This window comes from Phocoena phocoena, chromosome 2 (assembly GCF_963924675.1).
Source record: "Phocoena phocoena chromosome 2, mPhoPho1.1, whole genome shotgun sequence".
In the NCBI taxonomy this organism is placed as follows: Eukaryota; Metazoa; Chordata; class Mammalia; order Artiodactyla; family Phocoenidae; genus Phocoena; species Phocoena phocoena.
The window spans coordinates 147,123,674-147,143,377 of record NC_089220.1 but is presented as its reverse complement, the minus strand read 5'-3'; the positions used below and the strand labels follow the sequence as shown (position 1 = coordinate 147,143,377).

At 36.5% G+C, this 19,704-nt stretch overlaps 1 protein-coding gene across 11 annotated transcripts in view; it reads right to left on the bottom strand.

Moving 5' to 3' along the window:
• Positions 1–19,704, bottom strand: part of ZMYND11 (zinc finger MYND-type containing 11) — a 138,754-nt gene that overhangs the window by 47,000 nt on the left and 72,050 nt on the right. For 9 of the 11 annotated variants that reach the window (XM_065872212.1, XM_065872218.1, XM_065872215.1 and 6 more), the window contains one exon: positions 7,851–8,010. In XM_065872212.1, coding sequence (XP_065728284.1) covers positions 7,851–8,010 — 160 coding nt within the window. Of the gene's footprint in view, positions 1–7,850; positions 8,011–13,814; positions 13,844–19,704 lie in introns of those variants that run through there. The other 2 variants (XM_065872222.1, XM_065872223.1) reach the window with 1 other exon arrangement.

The following is a 19,704-nucleotide window of genomic DNA, read 5'->3' as shown; positions in this document are numbered from 1 at the left end:
CATCTTCCTGTGATTCTCAAAATAATAGTTACTAGGTTAACTAAGAAAAGGAAGCAAGAGAACACAATTTTGGTCCATAGCTCCAGCCTCCCCATATCACCTCCTACCTTCGTCTATCCCTACCTTCTCCCATCCACCTATGAAACGAGGATGAAAACGGATCTTTCTTCAATGGGGTGTTTAATTCTAGACCTAGTTTTTCATAAAAATTATAGAAATGAAAGTGTAATTCAAATGAAGTAAAAGTAGAGAAACATTTGGATATATGTTTATATAATGGCATACAACTAACTCTTATCTGATATAAAAGAAAGTATGAGCTGGGAATGTATGTGCTGTTCATTCTTCTAATCACTGCAATAGCTGTTTAGAATATACAAAACATGCAAAAGTCAAGTTCAAAAGTTACTACATTCTGAATCCAGGAAACATTTTTCTGAGGTTATCAACGATATAAGCATGTTTATTATAGGTAGAGTTGCCTACGCTTTGTCTTTTAGTAAACAGAATTCATTTATACAGTGCTTTTGACTAACACTCAATCATGTATGACAAAAAGCTAAGCTTGCATTTTCACTGGATTTCACCAGAAATCAGCAACTACTCTACATTCAGTCTGATCAACATCATAATATGTGAAATGCCACTTCAATACAAGAAAGTTTTTAAAAAGCAAACCTATGAGCACAAAATCCAAAACTAGAAGCAATGTAAAGATAGTATGGTTTTAATGAACAATTCTAGCAAGAGTTAACTAAGCTAGCCTAAAGAAAGAGAAATTTAATTTTTAAAAAAGCAGAATTAAAGTAAAATAACATAGTGCAAAATTAGTTCACCTTGTTTGGGGTTGCTGTCCTGGAGAAAGGCTGCATACTGTAGGCCTTTCAAAATAAAAACAAAATAATCTTGGTCTCTCTACTATAACTTTGCTCAATATCAGGCAATACACAGAGCTAAAGGGATTTTGTACATGGTCAAACTGTTTATTATTTGCTTTACGACATATTATTTTGCAGATGATATCAATTGATAATCTATCAATGTGCTAATCATTAATGAAAAGACAGTAGCATGCAAACTCAAGAATCATCACTAGTTTAAGAGGAAACTTTTACACTACCACAAAAGCTACAAAATGGACATAGAGAAAATCTATAGGAATTCATGTGCCATGAAACCTATAAAGATGTTAGAAAAACATTTTACTAACAAATTCAGTGTCATTATAAATTTGCACAAGATCATGAATGTATGTCTTATTGATCCGAAACTGGTTCAAGCTGGAGTTTTTTTTAAAAATCAGGAGTGATGAATGTAAATGTGGTAAACTTGATAATTCACCACAGCGTGAAGTCTATACACGCTGTCTTCAGAACCTAGTAAAAAACATTCCACCACCAAGAGGCAGCCTGCTGATCTACGTCTCTGTCACCATTTATAGCATTCGGTTAAGACTCTGGAGCCAGACCGGCTCAAATCCCAGCTTATAGGGTTTTTGTAAGAATCAAACGAGTTACAGTGCTCATTAAACTGTTAGCTGGTTTATTAAGATGATCTATTCGCTATAGAGCACAAAACAGGAATTGACAAGTCACAAAATGATGTGACACTTTCAATTATACACATGAATTTCTTCTTCAGGACCTTAAGTTCATTAAGACAGCTGACTCTGTAAGCAAGATGGAGCAAAAACACTGTTAACTTGGCGTTAGAGAAGATGCTGAAGCAAGAGGGCTCAGTGGGAGAACTGTGTCTGGACAGGGTCTCCCAAACTATCTACCCTCATATTCAAAAGAGAGTTCAGCTTTTAAATTAATTCCCTATTCCTACATAATGAGCAGATAAATCTTACATCATCAAATATGTGTTTCATGTGGTATTTTAACAAAGATACAATGTAAAATTAATTAATTCTATACAATTCTAGGTTTAGTTTAATTCTGTTAATAAATTCAGTTCATCATTGAGAGGTAAGAATTTTATGGTTAAATATTAGCAGTAATTTTAAATATTATTTTTTAATTAAAATATTAAAACATTGCTTAGTGAAATAAAATTTAGAAAGAGGGCAAAAAAAGACAGAACTCTCATACACACACACACAAGGTGAAAAGGGTATAACAGGATAGCGTGACCCAAAATATTCTATTGAATAAAATGGAAATTCTTCACCAAAGCAAGAATAACGTCTAAGTACATTACAGTTTTGCACATAGAACCATAGTATAACTGTTTTCTAATTAATAATCACCAATACTTCACTTACTACTTAATACTTTACTTAGTAAATAAACAATTGTTTATATTTTTGTATCTGATGCAGGTAACGACCTTTGGAAGAAATGTGTAGTTCTGCACATAATTAACATAAATATAATAAAATATATTTCACATTAAAAAAAAAACCAACAGAATCCAAGGGATATGAAGATTTGGACTTAGGGTATTTAAAACATATGACTGATTAATTTATGACAACTATAATTATAATAAGAAAAATGCAAAGATATAAACTTTTAAAAAAAATCTTACTTCACTGAGCTATATTTATGAAGTGGGCTAGGAAAGTCAAGCTGTTTGCAGGCCTCTCAATATTTTTCCAAGAACAAAGCAAGGGAACACTTCTGGACAGGGCTGTTTAATGGTGTGATTTCTGAAGAATAAGACATAAATCCAATCCTACCTCTTATACAAAAGATGTGAGCTTTTAGCCAAGTTTTAAGAGGTACATAAACCTTAGATTCTTTTAGACTGGTCCTTTTGAATCAGGAGAAGCAGATGAAGATGGAAAGAAGTGCCTATCTTGTCCCTCTGTAAACTAAAACTAAATCCACTTATCCCCAACATAACATGTTAATCTCTTCAAGAAACCATAAAATTTGTATTCTCATTAATGATGCTTCTTAAAAGGTATCAAACCTTAACTAAAGACCTACATAAAAACTAGCATGAGGTCCTGCTTATCAGCAGAACAAACTGGATTATGTAAAAAGTACTGAAGCTGAAGCAGGGCTGACCAGCCAAGACCTGAGCTCATGTCTGCAGTTGCTCTCGAACCTGGTGGAAGGACTTTAACTGAAAATGTAAGCTGTGGTTCCTAAGCTGATACTTTATTTTTGGACTGGCATTAACCACGCAAGAAGAAATGAGACCCTGAGTCCAGATCTGGCAGGTAAGTAAAGAGAGAAGTAGTCTCATAGCAAACATCACCTTTTTACACTTTTAAGTTATCCTCTACACTGGTGACCAAATTATTTAATGTCAGACAAAAAGTATCTGTCAAATTATAGGGGAGAGTCATAGCTTTGTGCCAGGGACCATGAATCAAGTTGGGAGTCACCAAATAAATAATATCAACTGCCTCAATATTAAAACACACGTTTGGTATGTTTTATCTGCAAATGATCCATAAATCAAGGTCACCGGCCCTACTGTACTTATACAGGCACACCTCGGAGATACTGCGGGTTCAGTTCCAGACCACCGCAATAAAGCTATTATTGCAAGAAGGTGAGTCACACAAATTTTTTTGGTTTCTCAGTGACATAAAAGTTGTGTTTACACTATACTGCAGTCTATTAAGTGTGCAATAACATTATGTCTAAAAAAACGTACAGACATTAATTTAAAAATACTTTATTGCTAAAAATGCTAACCATCATCTGACAACGCAGGGTTGCCACAAACCTTCAATTTGTAAAAAAAAAAAAGCACAATAAGCCAAATCACAATAAAACGAGGTATGCCTGTATTACATTAAATATTTTTATAAGATCTCCCTATCTTCAGTGGGTTAAGAGTTTAACTCATAAGAAATTAACTTGTATTTATTACAAAGGGAGCTAAATACCAAACTCAACTCAGCTGAGCAATGGTAAAATTCTGCCCAAGAAATATATTTCTCAAGTTGTTAGAATAGAGGATGTGAAATATCTTGATCGAATATGGATTGAATATAACCATCCATGTACATTAGTTTAGAGCAAGCAGATGATGAAGCAATCTATGGGAACATGTAGTCTTTCTTTAAAAAATGAAAAATCAAAAGAAACAAGCCTTGATATAACACAACAGTTTCACACTGTGCCCAGGTCTAGTGGCCTTTTACCAATATAATTTCAAAAGCTTTAAAAACGATCTCTAAAAGAATTATTCAGATCATGAGTGAATCTTAATGACAGAAATCTGGAAATTAAGGACTACCATAGTAAACTTACAAGTGTTGCCCAGGTTCAGCAAGCTTGTCGTTTTAAAAATTGGTTGGTACATATACTTTTACTTGTTTAATTTTGCTAATATTTAAGCTAACCATTTAAAATTGAGAGAGGCCTCATTTTTAATAATTATGTTTTTCATTCTACTATCTCAAATGGACATATTTAAAATATCACCGTGAAGATGCTTATCTATTGCTGAATTTTATCAGTTTCTCCAAATAAATTATCACTTCAATAGAGATACAAATGGTGGTTAATATCAGCATCTCAAAATGTCTAAAAATCATTCCATTCCTAGCAGAAAGAATCTCAGTACAATGGAGGCTACTCTGATTTACACAGGCTTCCTCTTAAACGGTTATATATAATTATATCCTGAAATAGTCTTAGAGTTAGGCTTTTATTACATGAGAGCTGGGTTTAATAAAAATATTGTTCAAGATATGCATATTTTTCAATTGCATCAAGTTTTTAAAAATAAGCATTCGAAAAAAGGTAGCGAGGCGGAATAAAAACATGACACAACAGACTCTTTGCTCAATGATAGTTGAGTGGCCTAAAGAAATGACACTCTTGCCTACCTTCTCTTTCTCAACATAATCATGGCCATGAATACAAGAGGATTCCAGCCTCTTTGCTAATACAAGGTATCTTGAGGGATATAACTTGTGGGACTTATCAAGAGGAATCAACTTTTCCCCCACCTCTGAGCTATAGCTACTATTTTTAGAGGCTATAGAAGGAAAAGAAGAGCTTTACTACCATTTTTCAAATGACTTGCTGAGTAAAGAATCTTTGTAACTTTGAATAAAGTTTTAAAAATGAATAGCCAAAAACTCCTATCCCTTTCCTTCCCAAGGCCATATATACCTACTTGACTTTTTCTTCTCTTGATAATGAGTAGGAAGTCAACAAAAATAATAATGTACACCTTTCAATCTAAAAACTCAAGCTTTTAGAGGAATCATATCATATACAAAGTGGAGAAACTATAAAGGAGAGTCCCAGACTGAAATGCCAGCATGCAGGGCTGTCACTAGCCCACAAGGTACCTTTGTGTAAATTAGAAAGTTGACCCTTCCCCTAAGACTGATTTTGTTAGAACAGGACGCTTTACTGCCATATGCTAGAGATCTGCTGAATAAACATGCAAGTACCTGATGTCTGAGAAGTAGATGGCACTTCCTAAGCTGTGCGGTTCAAAACCGGCCCCGATACACAGCAGCCTGCATGCACAGACCACACAGTCCCTACAAACACACAGAGCTGGCCATTGTAAGATGACTGTGCTGTGCCAAGTGTGACCCATGTCAGTCACGTGTCCTTCTAGAGTATTCTTAGGGCATGAAAACTATAGCACACAGACAGCCCCAGGGTCGCCAGGTGGTCCACCAGCCATAGCCATGAGATACACATATAATTAGTTTCATCATTTTATATCTGCGCCTTAAATATAGATCCATCATCCTATGGAAAAATCTCTTAACAAATCTTGTGTTTGAGGTTACAGGTTGAAAGTAAAAAAAAACGTGATGGGAATTTTTGCTTGCTGTTTAGTAAGAAATTTGTGTGCTTTTGCTACGCTATATATAGGCACTTCTTGTTTTAAACATACTTATTCACTACTCAAAAACTTGCTTTGAGTACACAGCTATATGCTTTCTACAAATAATCTCACTTAATCCTCAAAACAATCAAATGAAAGCTATATTAATGTGTCCCTGTTACAGCTGAGGAATGAGGATCAGAGGTTAAGAAATTTCCTCAAGGTCACACAACTAAAAAAATACTTGAGATGGGACTGAAACCCTAATCAATTGTAACATATATGACCTTACCTCTTTCAACTACACTACATTGCCTATTTATTTTTAATAGTTGCATATTTCATAAACTAGGTATAATTTTTATATACTTAGTTGTACTTAAATCATATACGCATACTTGGTATAAAAATGCTTGTGAATAAGAACCAACCAGAATTAATAAAATCTGTATACACTGTTTGATTTACATGTAAGATTTCATCTAGAAAAAAGAAAAAGGATGATGCTATAAAAATATATGCAGTAAGAACATGTAAAAATAAAAGTAGAATGCAGAACCTAATGTAGTCATGAATATACAACTCATTAACTGCTTGTTGAATTAAACTGAACAAAAAAGCCTCAACTTGAAGGGGGAAAAAAGCACATGGAAAAGGACAAATCTAAAAAGGAGAAATAAAATCACTTTTATGAATAAATGTACACATGATCCACAAACCAAAGTCCTGTGGATTAAGTTGCATTTACTATTGGTTAGTTACTATATAAATCTCAGAAATTATTGGGTTGGCCAAAAAGTTCGTTCGGTTTTTTTCTGTAACACGTTATACAAACATCTAAATAAACTTTTTGGCCAACCCAGTATCAATATACCCTTCTGTACTAAATCTGTACATGGCTAAGTGTTTTGGGACTAGAAATTTTATATTATCTAGATTATTTTGAGTGTATAATAAGGTATCAGCTAACCATGGCCCTCCTTTAAATGTCTGCTGTAGACAGATTTATGTCACTTGACATTATTATTATTTTTATGGCCTGGCACCCAAAGTTTCTTTATTGGCAGAAAGCTTTACTTTTCTGTAAGCTAAAGAAGAACTAGCTTACAGAAGAATTATACTGGTATAAACATTTTCACCTAAGTTTTCAAGAACACTTCTAGTGCACAAATCAAATGATACCAATGAAATTAAACATTTTTTTCTTCCATGTTTTCTGTTTGTGGAAAACGTGAATTTTCTTTCCAGAAACTTTCAAGGCACATATTAAATTAACAAAAACAGTGTAAAAAACTAACAGCTTCTCTAAGTATATAACTGATAGCTGCCTCTGTGGACCAGCTCCCCACAGAAAACAGTGTTCTTAGTTTATTGCTCTCAGACCTGACAGGTGGGTGTCTGTGTGTTGGCTCAATTGCCTAGAGCCAGAAAGGGAAAGACAATGTTTTGGGGAAATGTTTCCACAAATAACCAATTTTAAGATTTTGTGTCATTTTTATAATTTTAAGTTTTAAAGAATTCATGATAAAACACTCTCAATATATCTAATTACTAAATCTATTCCTTGCAGAACTAAAAAATTAACGTTTATTATATTCGAAAGCTTTCCTTTCCAAAAATAGACTTTTCATGAAGGTATTAGAAAAATCAAAAGCAAATAAGGTAGGAAGACAGAAATAGTACACATGAAACCAATCTTTACATTAAAAAAATATACTTCTATATGTTCCCCTAAGTAAAAAAGTATATATCCCTTTCAAATCTGTCTTAGATGGCATCAACATTATCCTCATCAAAACATTTTTTACTAATATTTACTGAAGAAAACGCTTAGGAGTACCATTAAATTGTGCGTACATTAAAAGGGCTTTCCTTTGTTTTATTTTTCAGATTCAAGGTAATCTAGACAGAAAAAGCAGGCTCCAAGTTTTCTCCTAAAGAATCAGGAAGGAAAGTATCCATCCTACCAATGTAGTCCTTAATGTTAATAAAAACTGTGGAAGTGAATATTACTAAACTTCTGAAAATAAATTTCTATGGGTTATATTTAAATAACGTTCCAGATTTATAAAATAAAAAAAACTTACAATCTCATCGCCTGGCAACCAATATCCTTCCTGTTCGATACCAGCTTTTGAACCTTTGCAGCCCACTGTTAGCGTTTCCACAATAAGACCATCTTTCACAGCCAAGCTCAGCTGACGAGTGGTCTCTTTTGGATGCATACCGTGGACTCGAGACATGTACCTGAATACAGAGGAAAAACAAATTTAAAATCCCTTAGTACTAAAAAATAAAAATGAATAAAAATAAGAAAATAGAGGTGATTTCTCTTTTATTGTGACATACTTATCAGAGCCCTGCAGAAAGAGAGAAAAGCCAGTCCTCAATACTTAACTCTTTCAATTATCACGATATTTTAAACCTTAAGTCTACTTTGTATATTTAGAGGAATATTTGTTCAAAATAGTCCCAAACTAGCATATATAAATCATTTAACAGATTTTAGTCAAACATCCCATTTAGTTCTAGCCTCTGTAGCAATTGCCACTAACCTCCACTCTACAGATCCTAAGTCTAGAATTTTATAATCTTCAAGATGTTAGAATATAAAGTACTTTTACTCAAAACTTAGGGAATGACACTAAAGAAAATACAGGAATTACACGAGTGGTTGTCAACGTATAAAGAAAACAAGAATGAATACTGTGATCAATAAGGCAAATATGTGATTTTTCGATTAAATATATTTTGAACTCGATCACTAAAGAATACAAGCTCTCCCTGATTTATAGTTACATGGCATATTTTTTAATTAAAAATTTTATTTCAAACACACCCTGTACCACAGAGAATAATATTGCAGAATCTCTTGTACTCAGCAATCATACTGAACTCATGGCATATTTGCTTCATATCATTTTGTTTTTTAAGGAAATAAAATGTTACAGCTACAGTTGAATTTGTGCCATTTTCCATTCCCCTCCAATCAAACCCCAACACCCTCTACCAGTAAACTAGGATATCCCGACACAAAAACGTACTATGAGACAAACCAGGCTGGCCTCAGTCTCTCCAGAGAAACATTCTGTGCTGGAAGACAGAGCAGATGTGCCCAAGGGTCTGCAAGAAAATTAAGTACGACACGAGGATTCTGTATCCAGTTAATCTGTCATTTAAGTATCAAAGCAGTCAAAACAAATCATTTTCAAAATGCAAGGGCTTCCCTGGTGGCACAGTGGTTAAGAATCCTCCTGCCAACGCAGGAGACATGGGTTCGAGCCCTGGTCCGGGAAGATCCCACATACCACGGAGCAACTAAGCCCGTGCGCCACAACTACTGAGCCTGCACTCTAGAGCCCGCGAGCCACAACTACTGAGCCCGTGTACCACAACTACTGAAGCCCACAGGCCCTAGAGCCCGTGCTCTGTAACAAGAGAAGCCACCGCAATTAGAAGCCTGCGCACCACAACGAAGAGTAGCCCCTGCTCAACCGCAACTAGAGAAAGCTCATGCGCAGCAACAAAAACCCAATGCAGCCAAAAATTAATTAATTTTTTAAAAACCCAAAAAAACAAAATGCAAGAACTTGGGACATCCCTGGCAGTCCAGTGGTTAAGACTCCACACTTTCAATGCAGGGGTTGCCGGGTCAATCCCTGGTCGGGGAAATAAGATCCCATATGCTGCTCGGCGCGGCCCAAAAATTAAAAAAAAAAAAAAGCAAGAACTCATCCTTGAAGAAACTTCTAAGCTCAGGGGATGAATTTCAAGCAAGACAAGGAGTAAACTGTGGCAGAGGGACTGCAGAGCCTTCTGTGTCTTCAGTTCATGGAAGAGAACTGTTTTCCGTTTAGGAGATAACTGCATTGGCAGAGAAAACAGCACTATTTAAAGTTAACTGGAGGATAAGAAGGAAGCGACGTGGGGAGTCTCAGCCCCACTGTAGTAGGAGAAGGGGCAGGAGAAGACAAGGTGGAGTCAGTCCACACAGACCGATTTGTCAACTTTACTGTCAATCAAGGGAGACAAATCATGCAGTAGAGGTATAAATATATTTTGATATATAAAGGTCAACACCAATGGAAATAATCAACTGAAGTTTGGAATATGGGGAAGGGAAATGGGCAAAAGTGAAAATGTACTAATTTCCTCACTGTTCACAATAGGGAGCCAACAGAAATTCTCTTAGGAATTAAGCACACCACTGCATTTAAGTTTATAAAGGTACTCTTCGAACAAAAAAACAAAATTTCTAAGTTATCTGAAGAAACTCATAAAAAACACATTATGTAGCAAGATAAAAACCAACAAAAGAAAGGCTATTAAACATGAGAGGACCAAAACCAAACAAGTTTGTCTTTCTAATATATACAAATTGGCTAAACTCAACAATTAAAAGAAAAAGACATATTGGATCACAAAACAAAAAATATACTATCTACAAGAGACACTTAAAGTGACTTAGACTGAAAAAGAATGGGCAAAGGCATATCATAAAAATGCAATCCAAATGAAACAGGGATCAATACTGCAATGGATAGGATTTAGAATTCAGGGCAAAAATCATTTTTAAAAAAGACAAATAGGGCATAGGTAGTTATAAAACAAAAACTATAAGAAATAAAGGAAATATGGACAGGAATACAGAATTATGAGACTTTAATTCACTTTTCTCAGTCCACAAAAACATCTACTGAACAAAATTAAGTATGGATACAGAAGACCTAATTCGTAAGACAGATCTAATTGATTTTATTCTGAAATCCAAAACAAACTTGTCAATAGGTCCAAGAAAGATTCATTAAAATTGAGCATGAAGTCAGCCATAAAAATGACCTTGGGACCTCCCTGGTGGCACAGTGGTTAAGAATCCGCCTGCCAATGCAGCGGACACCGGTTCGATCCCTGGTCCGGGAAGATCCCACATGCCGTGGAGAAACTAAACCTATGTGCCACAACTACTGAGCCCGCGAGCCACAACTACTGAGCCCACGCACCTAGAGCCCGTGCTCCACAACGAGAAGCCACCACAATGAGAAGCCCGCGCACTGCAACGAAGAGTAGCCCCTGCTCGCTGCAACTAGAGAAAGTCTGCACGCAGCAGTAAAGACCCAACACAGCCAAAACAAAATGACCTTAATAGATTCCAAAAGTGATACAGACATTTCCTAGTTGCAGTGAACTTAAACCAGACATTAATAATGAAACTAGAAAATTCTCATAAACTACTGATTCAAAAGGTTATCTGAAAACTGCAAAAAATCTAAAAACAATCATTAAAAAGCTAAAGCAGTACTAGTGAAAAAAAAAAACAAAAATTGTAGAACAATATTAATCCAAGAACTCCTTCTCAGTGAAAAATAAAATGAAGACATCACTAGCTAATCTAATCAAGAATGAAGACACAAAGCACAAAAACATACAAACTAAGAAATGTCTACAGAGACAAAGCCATTATAAAAGGGAAATTAAAACAGTCACAAGCAACTACTTTGTTCATTTCTGTACGAAGATATAATCACTACGATATTCTAGGAAAATATAAATGATCAAAAGTTGACCACAGAAAAAAAAAGAATACTTAAAAAGGCCAATGTTTGGGCTTCCCTGGTGGCGCAGTGGTTGGGAGTCCGCCTGCCGATGCAGGGGACACGGGTTCGTGCCCCGGTCTGGGAGGATCCCACATGCCGCGGAGCGGCTGGGCCCGTGAGCCATGGCCGCTGAGCCTGGGCGTCCGGAGCCTGTCCTCCGCAACGGGAGAGGCCACGACAGTGAGAGGCCCGCGTACCGCAAAAAAAAAAAAAAAAAAAAAAGGCCAATGTTTCCAAAGAAATAAACAGAGGAAGTTGGCAAATAACCTGTCCAGAAAAACACCAGGTAGGGACATATTCACAAGGTAGTTCTACCAGACTTTTAGTGACCAGGTAACTCCAATGCAATTTAGACTCTTCCAGAACATAATAAAGAAGGAAAGCAAGGAATCTAACATAATAATGGTAACAAAACCCCATAAAAATTGCATAGAAAAAGAAAACTAGTGTCCCATAGGAATACTGGTATTAAAAAATCCTAAATATTTGAATATACAGTCTAATATTAAATATTAACATAAATTAATGTTAATATATTAATACATTCAAATATCAAAAGAATGTACCATAACTGGGTATTTAATTCCAGGATTTCTAGGAAGATTTATTATTAAGAAATCTAGAAATATAATTCATCCCATTAATAGATCGAAAGTGAAAAATCACAAAATTTCTAAATATGTTGAAAATTTGTAAAATTCAACATCTAGCCCCTAACAAAATGGGAATGAATAAGCACTTCCTTAACCTGATCAGGAATATTCAAAAATGTCTTTGGGGCTTCCCTGGTGGCACAGTGGTTGAGAGTCCGCCTGCCGATGCAGGGACACGGGTTCGTGCCCCAGTCCAGGAAGATCCCGCATGCCGCGGAGCGGCAGGGCCCGTGAGCCATGGCCGCTGAGCCTGCGCGTCTGGGGCCTGTGCTCCGCAACGGGAGACACCACAACAGTGACAGGCCCGCGTATCGTAAAAAGAAAACAAAAACAAAACAAACAAAAAAAAATGTCTTTGACACTCCGCCAAAGGTAATAACCAACACAGCTGAAATAGAGAAAGAAATGGGGTATAAAAGTTGGTAAGGAGTTAAAATGATCATTATTTGCATAATACATACCTATAAAACCCAAGAAAATCAGCTAGTGTGCTATTTTAAATCAAAGAATTTAATCAATTATTTGTTTGGGTACAAACTAATATACTAAAATTAATAGCATTCATATACACATACATAACAAAAAATTTAGGAGATTTAAAAAAAGACAAGACCCCAATTATTTACTACAGCAATAAGAAAAATAAAATATTTAGCAACAGAAGAAAGGACAAGAACTATATGAAGAAATTTTTGAAAAGCTACTGATATAAAAATAGAGCAAATGGAAAGACATGCTCGATATTTAGATGAAAGACAACAAAATCCAAATTGCCTCTAAGATAATTTAACTGAACACCACCACAAAACTAGGCAAGTTGATTCTAAAGTTCTGTAGAGGATTAAACAAGAATTTCTCAGCAATTCTGCTTCTAGATATTCATCCTATAGACATAGTCAGACACGTGTGAAATAATACCCAAGGGAGGAAATTCATTTTAGCATTTTTGACAGCAAGAAGAGATGAGAAACATCTAAACATACATCTTAGGGGCCTGGCTAATTTATAATATAACATGCCAAGGATTATTATATAATCATTAAAAGAAATGAAGCAGTATTACAGACATTAAGATGACATAAGTTCTAAGATATACTGTGTTTAAAAAATCATGGTATAAAGGATAATATCCAAAATATATAAAGAATTCATACATGGGGCTTCCCTGGTGGCGCAGTGCTTGGGAGTCCGCCTGCCAATGTGAGGGACACGGGTTTGTGCCCTGGTCTGGAAGGATCCCACATGCCGCGGAGCGGCTGGGCCCGTGAGCTATGGCCGCTGGGCCTGCGCATCCAGAGCCTGTGCTCCGCAGCAGGAGAGGCCACAACAGTGAGAGGCCCCGCGTACCGCAAAAAAAAAAAAAAAAAAAAAAAAAAAGAATTCATACAATTCAATAGCAAAAAACAACCCAACTAAAAGCCAGGCAGAGGACCTGAACAGACACTCCAAAGAAGACATACAGATGGCCAACAGGTATATGAAAAGATGCTCAACGTCACTAATCATCAGGGAAATGCAAATCAAAAATCACAATGAGCTATCACTTCACACCTGTTAGAATGGCCATCATCAAAAAGACAAGAGATAACAAGTGTTGGTGAGGATGTGGAGAAAAGGGAACCTTTGTACAGTGTTAGTGGGAATGTAAATTGTTTTAGCCACTATGGAAAAGAAACAGAGGTTCCTCAAAAAATTTAAAATAGAACTACCATATGATCCAGCAATTCTATTTCTGGGTATTTATCTGAAGAAAATGAAAACACATCTGCACCCCCATGTTCCCTGAAGCATTATTTACAATAGCCAAGATATTTACAAGAGACAAGACATGGAAACAACCTCAGTGTCCATGGACAGACGAATGAATAAAGAAAATGTGAGATACAGACATATAATGGAGTATTAGCCACAAAAAAGGAAATAAAGCTTGCCTTTCGTGACAACATGGATGGATCTTGAAGGCATCATGCTAAGTGAAATAAGTCAGACATGTAAAGACAAATACCATAGGATCTCACTTATATGTGAAACAAACCAAAAAAAAAAAAAGCTCATTTGATACAGAGAACAGACTGGTGGTTGCCAGAGGTGGGGAGTGGGGAGGGGAGTGGGCAAAACAGGTGACCACGGTCAAAATGTACAAACTTCCAGTTATTAGACAAATAACTCATGGAGATACAGTGTACATCATGGTGACTATAATTAATACTACTGTACTGCATATCTGAAAGTTGCTAAGAGAATAGATCTTAAAATTCCTCATCACAAGAAAAAAGTTTTTTGTAACTGTGTGGTGATGGATGTTAACTAGACTTATGGTGATCATTTTGCAATACATACAAATATTGAATCATTATCTTGTATACCTAAAACTAATACAATGTTATTTGTCACTTATACCTCAATTTACAAAAAAGTCAGTGAAAAAAAATCATGGTATAAAATGGTACAGTTTCGCAAAAACATTATATAATTATCTCTGTATAAGAGTTCTAGAGGTATATTCCAGGAACTGTAAAAGACATTACTTCCAAGAACATTGGTTCAGCAGGCAGGGGTAGGAGGAAGACTTTTTTTTTTTTTTTAAACAGTACTCCCTTTTGATTTTTGTTCATGTACCTATTGGCTAAAGACTATTTTTACGAAAAAGTAGCCATCATCTACCATCCATCCAAATGTACGAAAGCTCCCTGGTCCCACACAAGCTTGCCAATCTTAGGCAGGTCCCCTCCTTCCTTTCTAAACTCATCTTAGCTCTTCTGTCCTTTATTCATCCACAGTAATTTTAAAGTCAATCGGCAAGATCCAGGAAAAACACTGCTGTGATTTAGATTAGAGGAGAATAAATACCATTACAATATTAAGTAATGTTCACTTTCACTGATGAACTTTGCATAATTGTTAATTTATTTATAACTTTTTCTATGTCCTTAATAAGGTCTTATAATTTTTCCCCATAAAACTCTTGCACATCTTTTGGGTTTTTCCTAGGTACTGCATGTTTTTTGTTTCTTTTGAAAAGAGGGTTTTATTTAATATTTTCTGGTTGGTGGTTGCTGGTACACCAAGGTTGGGAAACCCTGCTAAACCCGTATTAGTTTTAGGTTTGTCTAAGTACGTCTACTAAACTTGTCTTTTCTTATTGTGCTAATTAGGACTTCCAGTACAATGTACCCTTAGGTAGTATTAATATGGATATTCTTGTTTCAGATCTTGCAAAGGATTCATATAACAGTTCATCATTAAACACAATTGCTGAAGGTTACTATTAGATATATTTTATCAATATAAAGTGACAAATATAAATATGATGCTTGCTAAAAGGATACTAGTAGCTTTTATTAAGAAAATTCCTTTCCAGTCCCAGTTTGCTGTTTTGTTTTAACAAGAAACGCATTATACTTTATTATTCCTTGATACATTTTAATCCACTGAATTTCACCACACAAATGGGTATTCTTAGCCACTGTGCACTCAAACATCAGTAGAGCATGGATGAAGGCACAATAGAAGAGAACTTTCCTTTCTCTTAGTGACAGCATGTTGGGCTCGACTTCCTTAGTTCAGAGCAATGCCTAAACTTGAGGAATTCCTTGCTTTTTCTCACCTGTTTTTCTCAAAAAGTAGAACAGAACCAGAGTGCTGCAGATGTTACACAAATGAAGAGTAACGTCATCTTACTCAGTATTATAGGCTAAGCACACTGGATAAGCCTTAAGACTATCCAAGGTAATTATAAATATATTCTGAAGGATTGAGTGACTCAAACAATACCTTAAATATAACAAAGGGTCCCAACCCATTTTTCCTTTTCTTAGATCATCAAGTACTCAGGAAGGTTTAGTTCCTATGAAAATACTTATGCTAATAATTCAGGTTAAGGTCACTCCAGGTCTCTCATTTTCTTACATGCTACATATACATCACAAGGACTGATCTTCAAATAAAGAAACAAAAATAGCAGTTTGGGTTTGAGATGCATTTACAATGGCCATCTAGTCTCCTATTTTAATTTCACTTAGTATAAATCATGAAATAGTATGTAAATGTCTACAATTTAAATATTATAGTCAATTTCTCTGAACTTTTTCAACAGCTTTTTAATTTTCTCCCATCCTATCCATTTTCTTTGCAATAACTTCCCTCCCAATGTCTCTCCTAGGATGCTACTTTCCAACAGGTGTTGAGCACTGAAGTGTGTCCAAGCAAAAGGCTGCAGAACCCAGGGTTATTTCATCTCCCCTGAGATAATTCTGCATGTTCCAAGACAAAAAAATATAGTTGACGGTAACAGCCATTGCTAATTTAACATTTTTACAAAAGTAAGAAGTTTTATGAATCATAATTTCCTAAAATTAATTATCTATCTTTAACCCTTCTAATAATGATTCAATCTCAGAAACGTGTCATGCAGTTTGAAATGAGTATATTGAGAGATGGGCACACTAATGAAAACAATATAACTATGATCATATTCTGCAGAAGAAGGAACCACCAAAAAATGCACTGGTATGTTTTCTGTTAATTAAAAAATACAAGGAACGTCTTGTATTGTCCTCCTGCCCCTTACCTCAGGGGTCCCCAACCCCCAGGCCGAGGCCTGTTAGGGACCGGGCCACACAGCAGGAGGTGAGCGGCAGGCAAGTGGGTGAAGAAGCTTCATCTGCTGCTCCCCATCGCTCCCCACCGCTCCCCACCCCTCCCCACCGCTCCCATTTCTGCCTGAGCCACCTCCCCCCAACCCCCGATCCGTGGAAAAATTGTCTTTCACAAAACCAGTCCCTGGTGCCAAAAAGTTTGGGGACCACTGCCTTACTTATACCTTCACACTATCATGAAGGCTAGAGGCCTTCGTTTTGATGGCAATATAGCAAATTTATTTTAAGTGTACTCTGGATGATCTGGATAAAATCAGTACTGCCCCATAATTTCAGTACCTAACGGCTCCCAACTGGCCTCACTGAACTGGCTCAGGGGCTGAAAAAAGACTCAACTGAAAACATCACATTTGAGATAAAATTTTAAGTGAAGATTGATCTAATCTCATGATGTTCACAGACATTCTGAGTATAAAAGCTATGGACATAACAGAGGAGAAGATCCAAAATATCTGACTAGATAAGAAATGTGAAATTTCTCCATGACATAAACATCACAAATCCTTTTTTTTTTTCCTAGCCTCTGGAGCAACCACCACTGACTTCCATTCTGCAAATGAAAAGCAAACAGGGGCTTCCCTGGTGGCGCAGTGGTTGGGAGTCCGCCTGCCAATGCAGGGGACACTGGTTCGAGCCGTGGTCCAGGAAGATCCCACATGCCACGGAGCAACTAAGCCCGTGCGCCGCAGCTGCTGAGCCGCACTCTAGAGCCCACGAACTACAACTACTGAAGCTCATGCACCTAGAGCCCATGCTCCGCAGCAGGAGAGGCCACCACAATGAGAAGCCCGCGCACCGCAACGAGGAGTGGCCCCCACTCACCACAACTAGAGAAAAGCCCGCGCGCAGCAACGAGGACCCAACTCAGCCATAAATAAATAAATAAATAAATATTAAAAAAAAGAAAAGCAAACAATAAAATGGAATATTTTATTACAAATATGACAAAGAGCCTGTATTCTTAAAATGCAAAACTATAACAGTAAGAAAACGATTTCACCTGTCAAGTGAACAAGATACTTAAAATTATTCTCAGGGCTGGTAAAGATGCATTAAGACAGCCAACTCTCAACACAGCTTTGCTAAAAACACCGTCTGGAAAGCACTTTCTCACAACACCTTATAGATGGCCCTATCATTGGACTCAGTAATTCTATTTCTATGGAAACAATCTGTATGAGATAAGGGATTTATGTAGAAAAATGTTCCTCACACCTGAAATTTTATAGGGAAAAAAAGGATCCAAGTGTCCATAACAGTAAAATAAATTATGGATATAAAATAAGTTACATATTCACCCAATAGAGCAAAATGCACCTAATAAAGTTATTGTTTTAAAAAACACAACAGTGTGAGAAAATGTTCATGGTATAATATTAAAGATATAAATGGACAAGATTTTAAAATATATACATGTATATACATATAGGAGAGAGAGTTATACTACTGTAATGGTTGATTAGGTTATTGAGATCAATGCTCATTTCTCTTTTCTTCACCATTCCCATCCCCTTCTGATACATACTACCTTACTCTATTTATGCTACTTGATTCTTTCTCTAATTGTCCCCAAAATATTTTTGGAACAAATGAAGTTCTAGCTGTTTATATTTATTTGATACACATATGAATATAATATATATACACAAATTAAAAACCATCCACCATCCATCCTTTTTTATGGCCCCAGTTACAGGTATTCTACTCTTAGGTATTTATCCAAACATACATCATCTACACCAGTACACAAAAACACATTGTAGCTTTTATCATAATCCCGAATGCCCCTCAGCAGGTGACTGGATTTTAAAAACTGTAGCATAGGTACTTCCCTGGCAGTCCAGACTCCACACTTCCACTGCAGGGGGCGTGGGTTCAAACCCTGGTCAGGGAACTAAGGTCCCACATGCCATGCAGTGTGACCAAAAAGTAAAACAAACGAACAAAAAAAACCTGTGATATATCCATATAATGGACTACTACTTAGCAATAAAAAAGGAATAAACTATCAATATACGTAACACATGAATCTCAAAACATGCTGACCAGGAGAAGCTAATCACGAAAAAGAAGATACTATATGATTCCATTTATATAAAATTCTAGAACAAGCAAAGATAATCAGTCACTGTGACAGAAAAGCCAATCACTACTGCCTGGGGCTGAGGAACAGGTGAACTGACTATAAAGGACTACAAGGGAACTTCTGGGGGTGATGACAACTTTCTATATCTTTTTTTTTTTTTTTTTTTTTTTTTTTTGGCGGTACACGGGCCTCTCATTGTTGTGGCTTCTCCCGTTGCGGAGCACAGGCTCTGGACGTGCAGGCTCAGCAGCCATGGCTCACGGGCCTAGCCACTCCGCGGCATGTGGGATCTTCCCAGACCGGGGCACGTACCCGTGTCCCCTGCATCGGCAGGCAGACTCTCAACCACTGCGCCACCAGGGAAGCCCAACTTTCTATATCTTGATTAAGACGGTGGTTACACAGGGGCATTAATTTGCAGATGAAGAAAGGAAACTGACTTCCCTGAGAAAACACAGCTAGTTAATAGGAGAGCTAATAACAGAAACAGTCTAGTTCTAGTAGAGATTTCAAGCTTTCTGTAGCAAGGACAACTGGCTACAGGAAAAGAGCGGACATGCACTCAACATTCACAAGTAAGGTGAAGGCTGCTGAGTGAATGTCATGTGCCAGTCACTATCTTTTGGTGCTTGGCATATACCAATACACAAAACAGAAAAAGATCCTTACCTATAAAGCTTACTTATTGGTGGGAGGAGGTTGCAGGGGCCGAGGGCAAACAAAAAATGGCACGACTAAATATTTAAGAGTAAACTATATGGTGTGCTAAGGGCCCCTAAAACATCTCCAAGAGTTACTGACTCTAAAGTTCGAATTCTAAAGAAGCAGGCAGACTCACTATAGAGAGAAAAATAAAATTGGATCATTTTCTACCACCACATAAAAAGAGAACTACAGATAAAGACCTAATTCTTGTGGTCTAATTAAGAAGAAGGATTCCTTAAATAAAA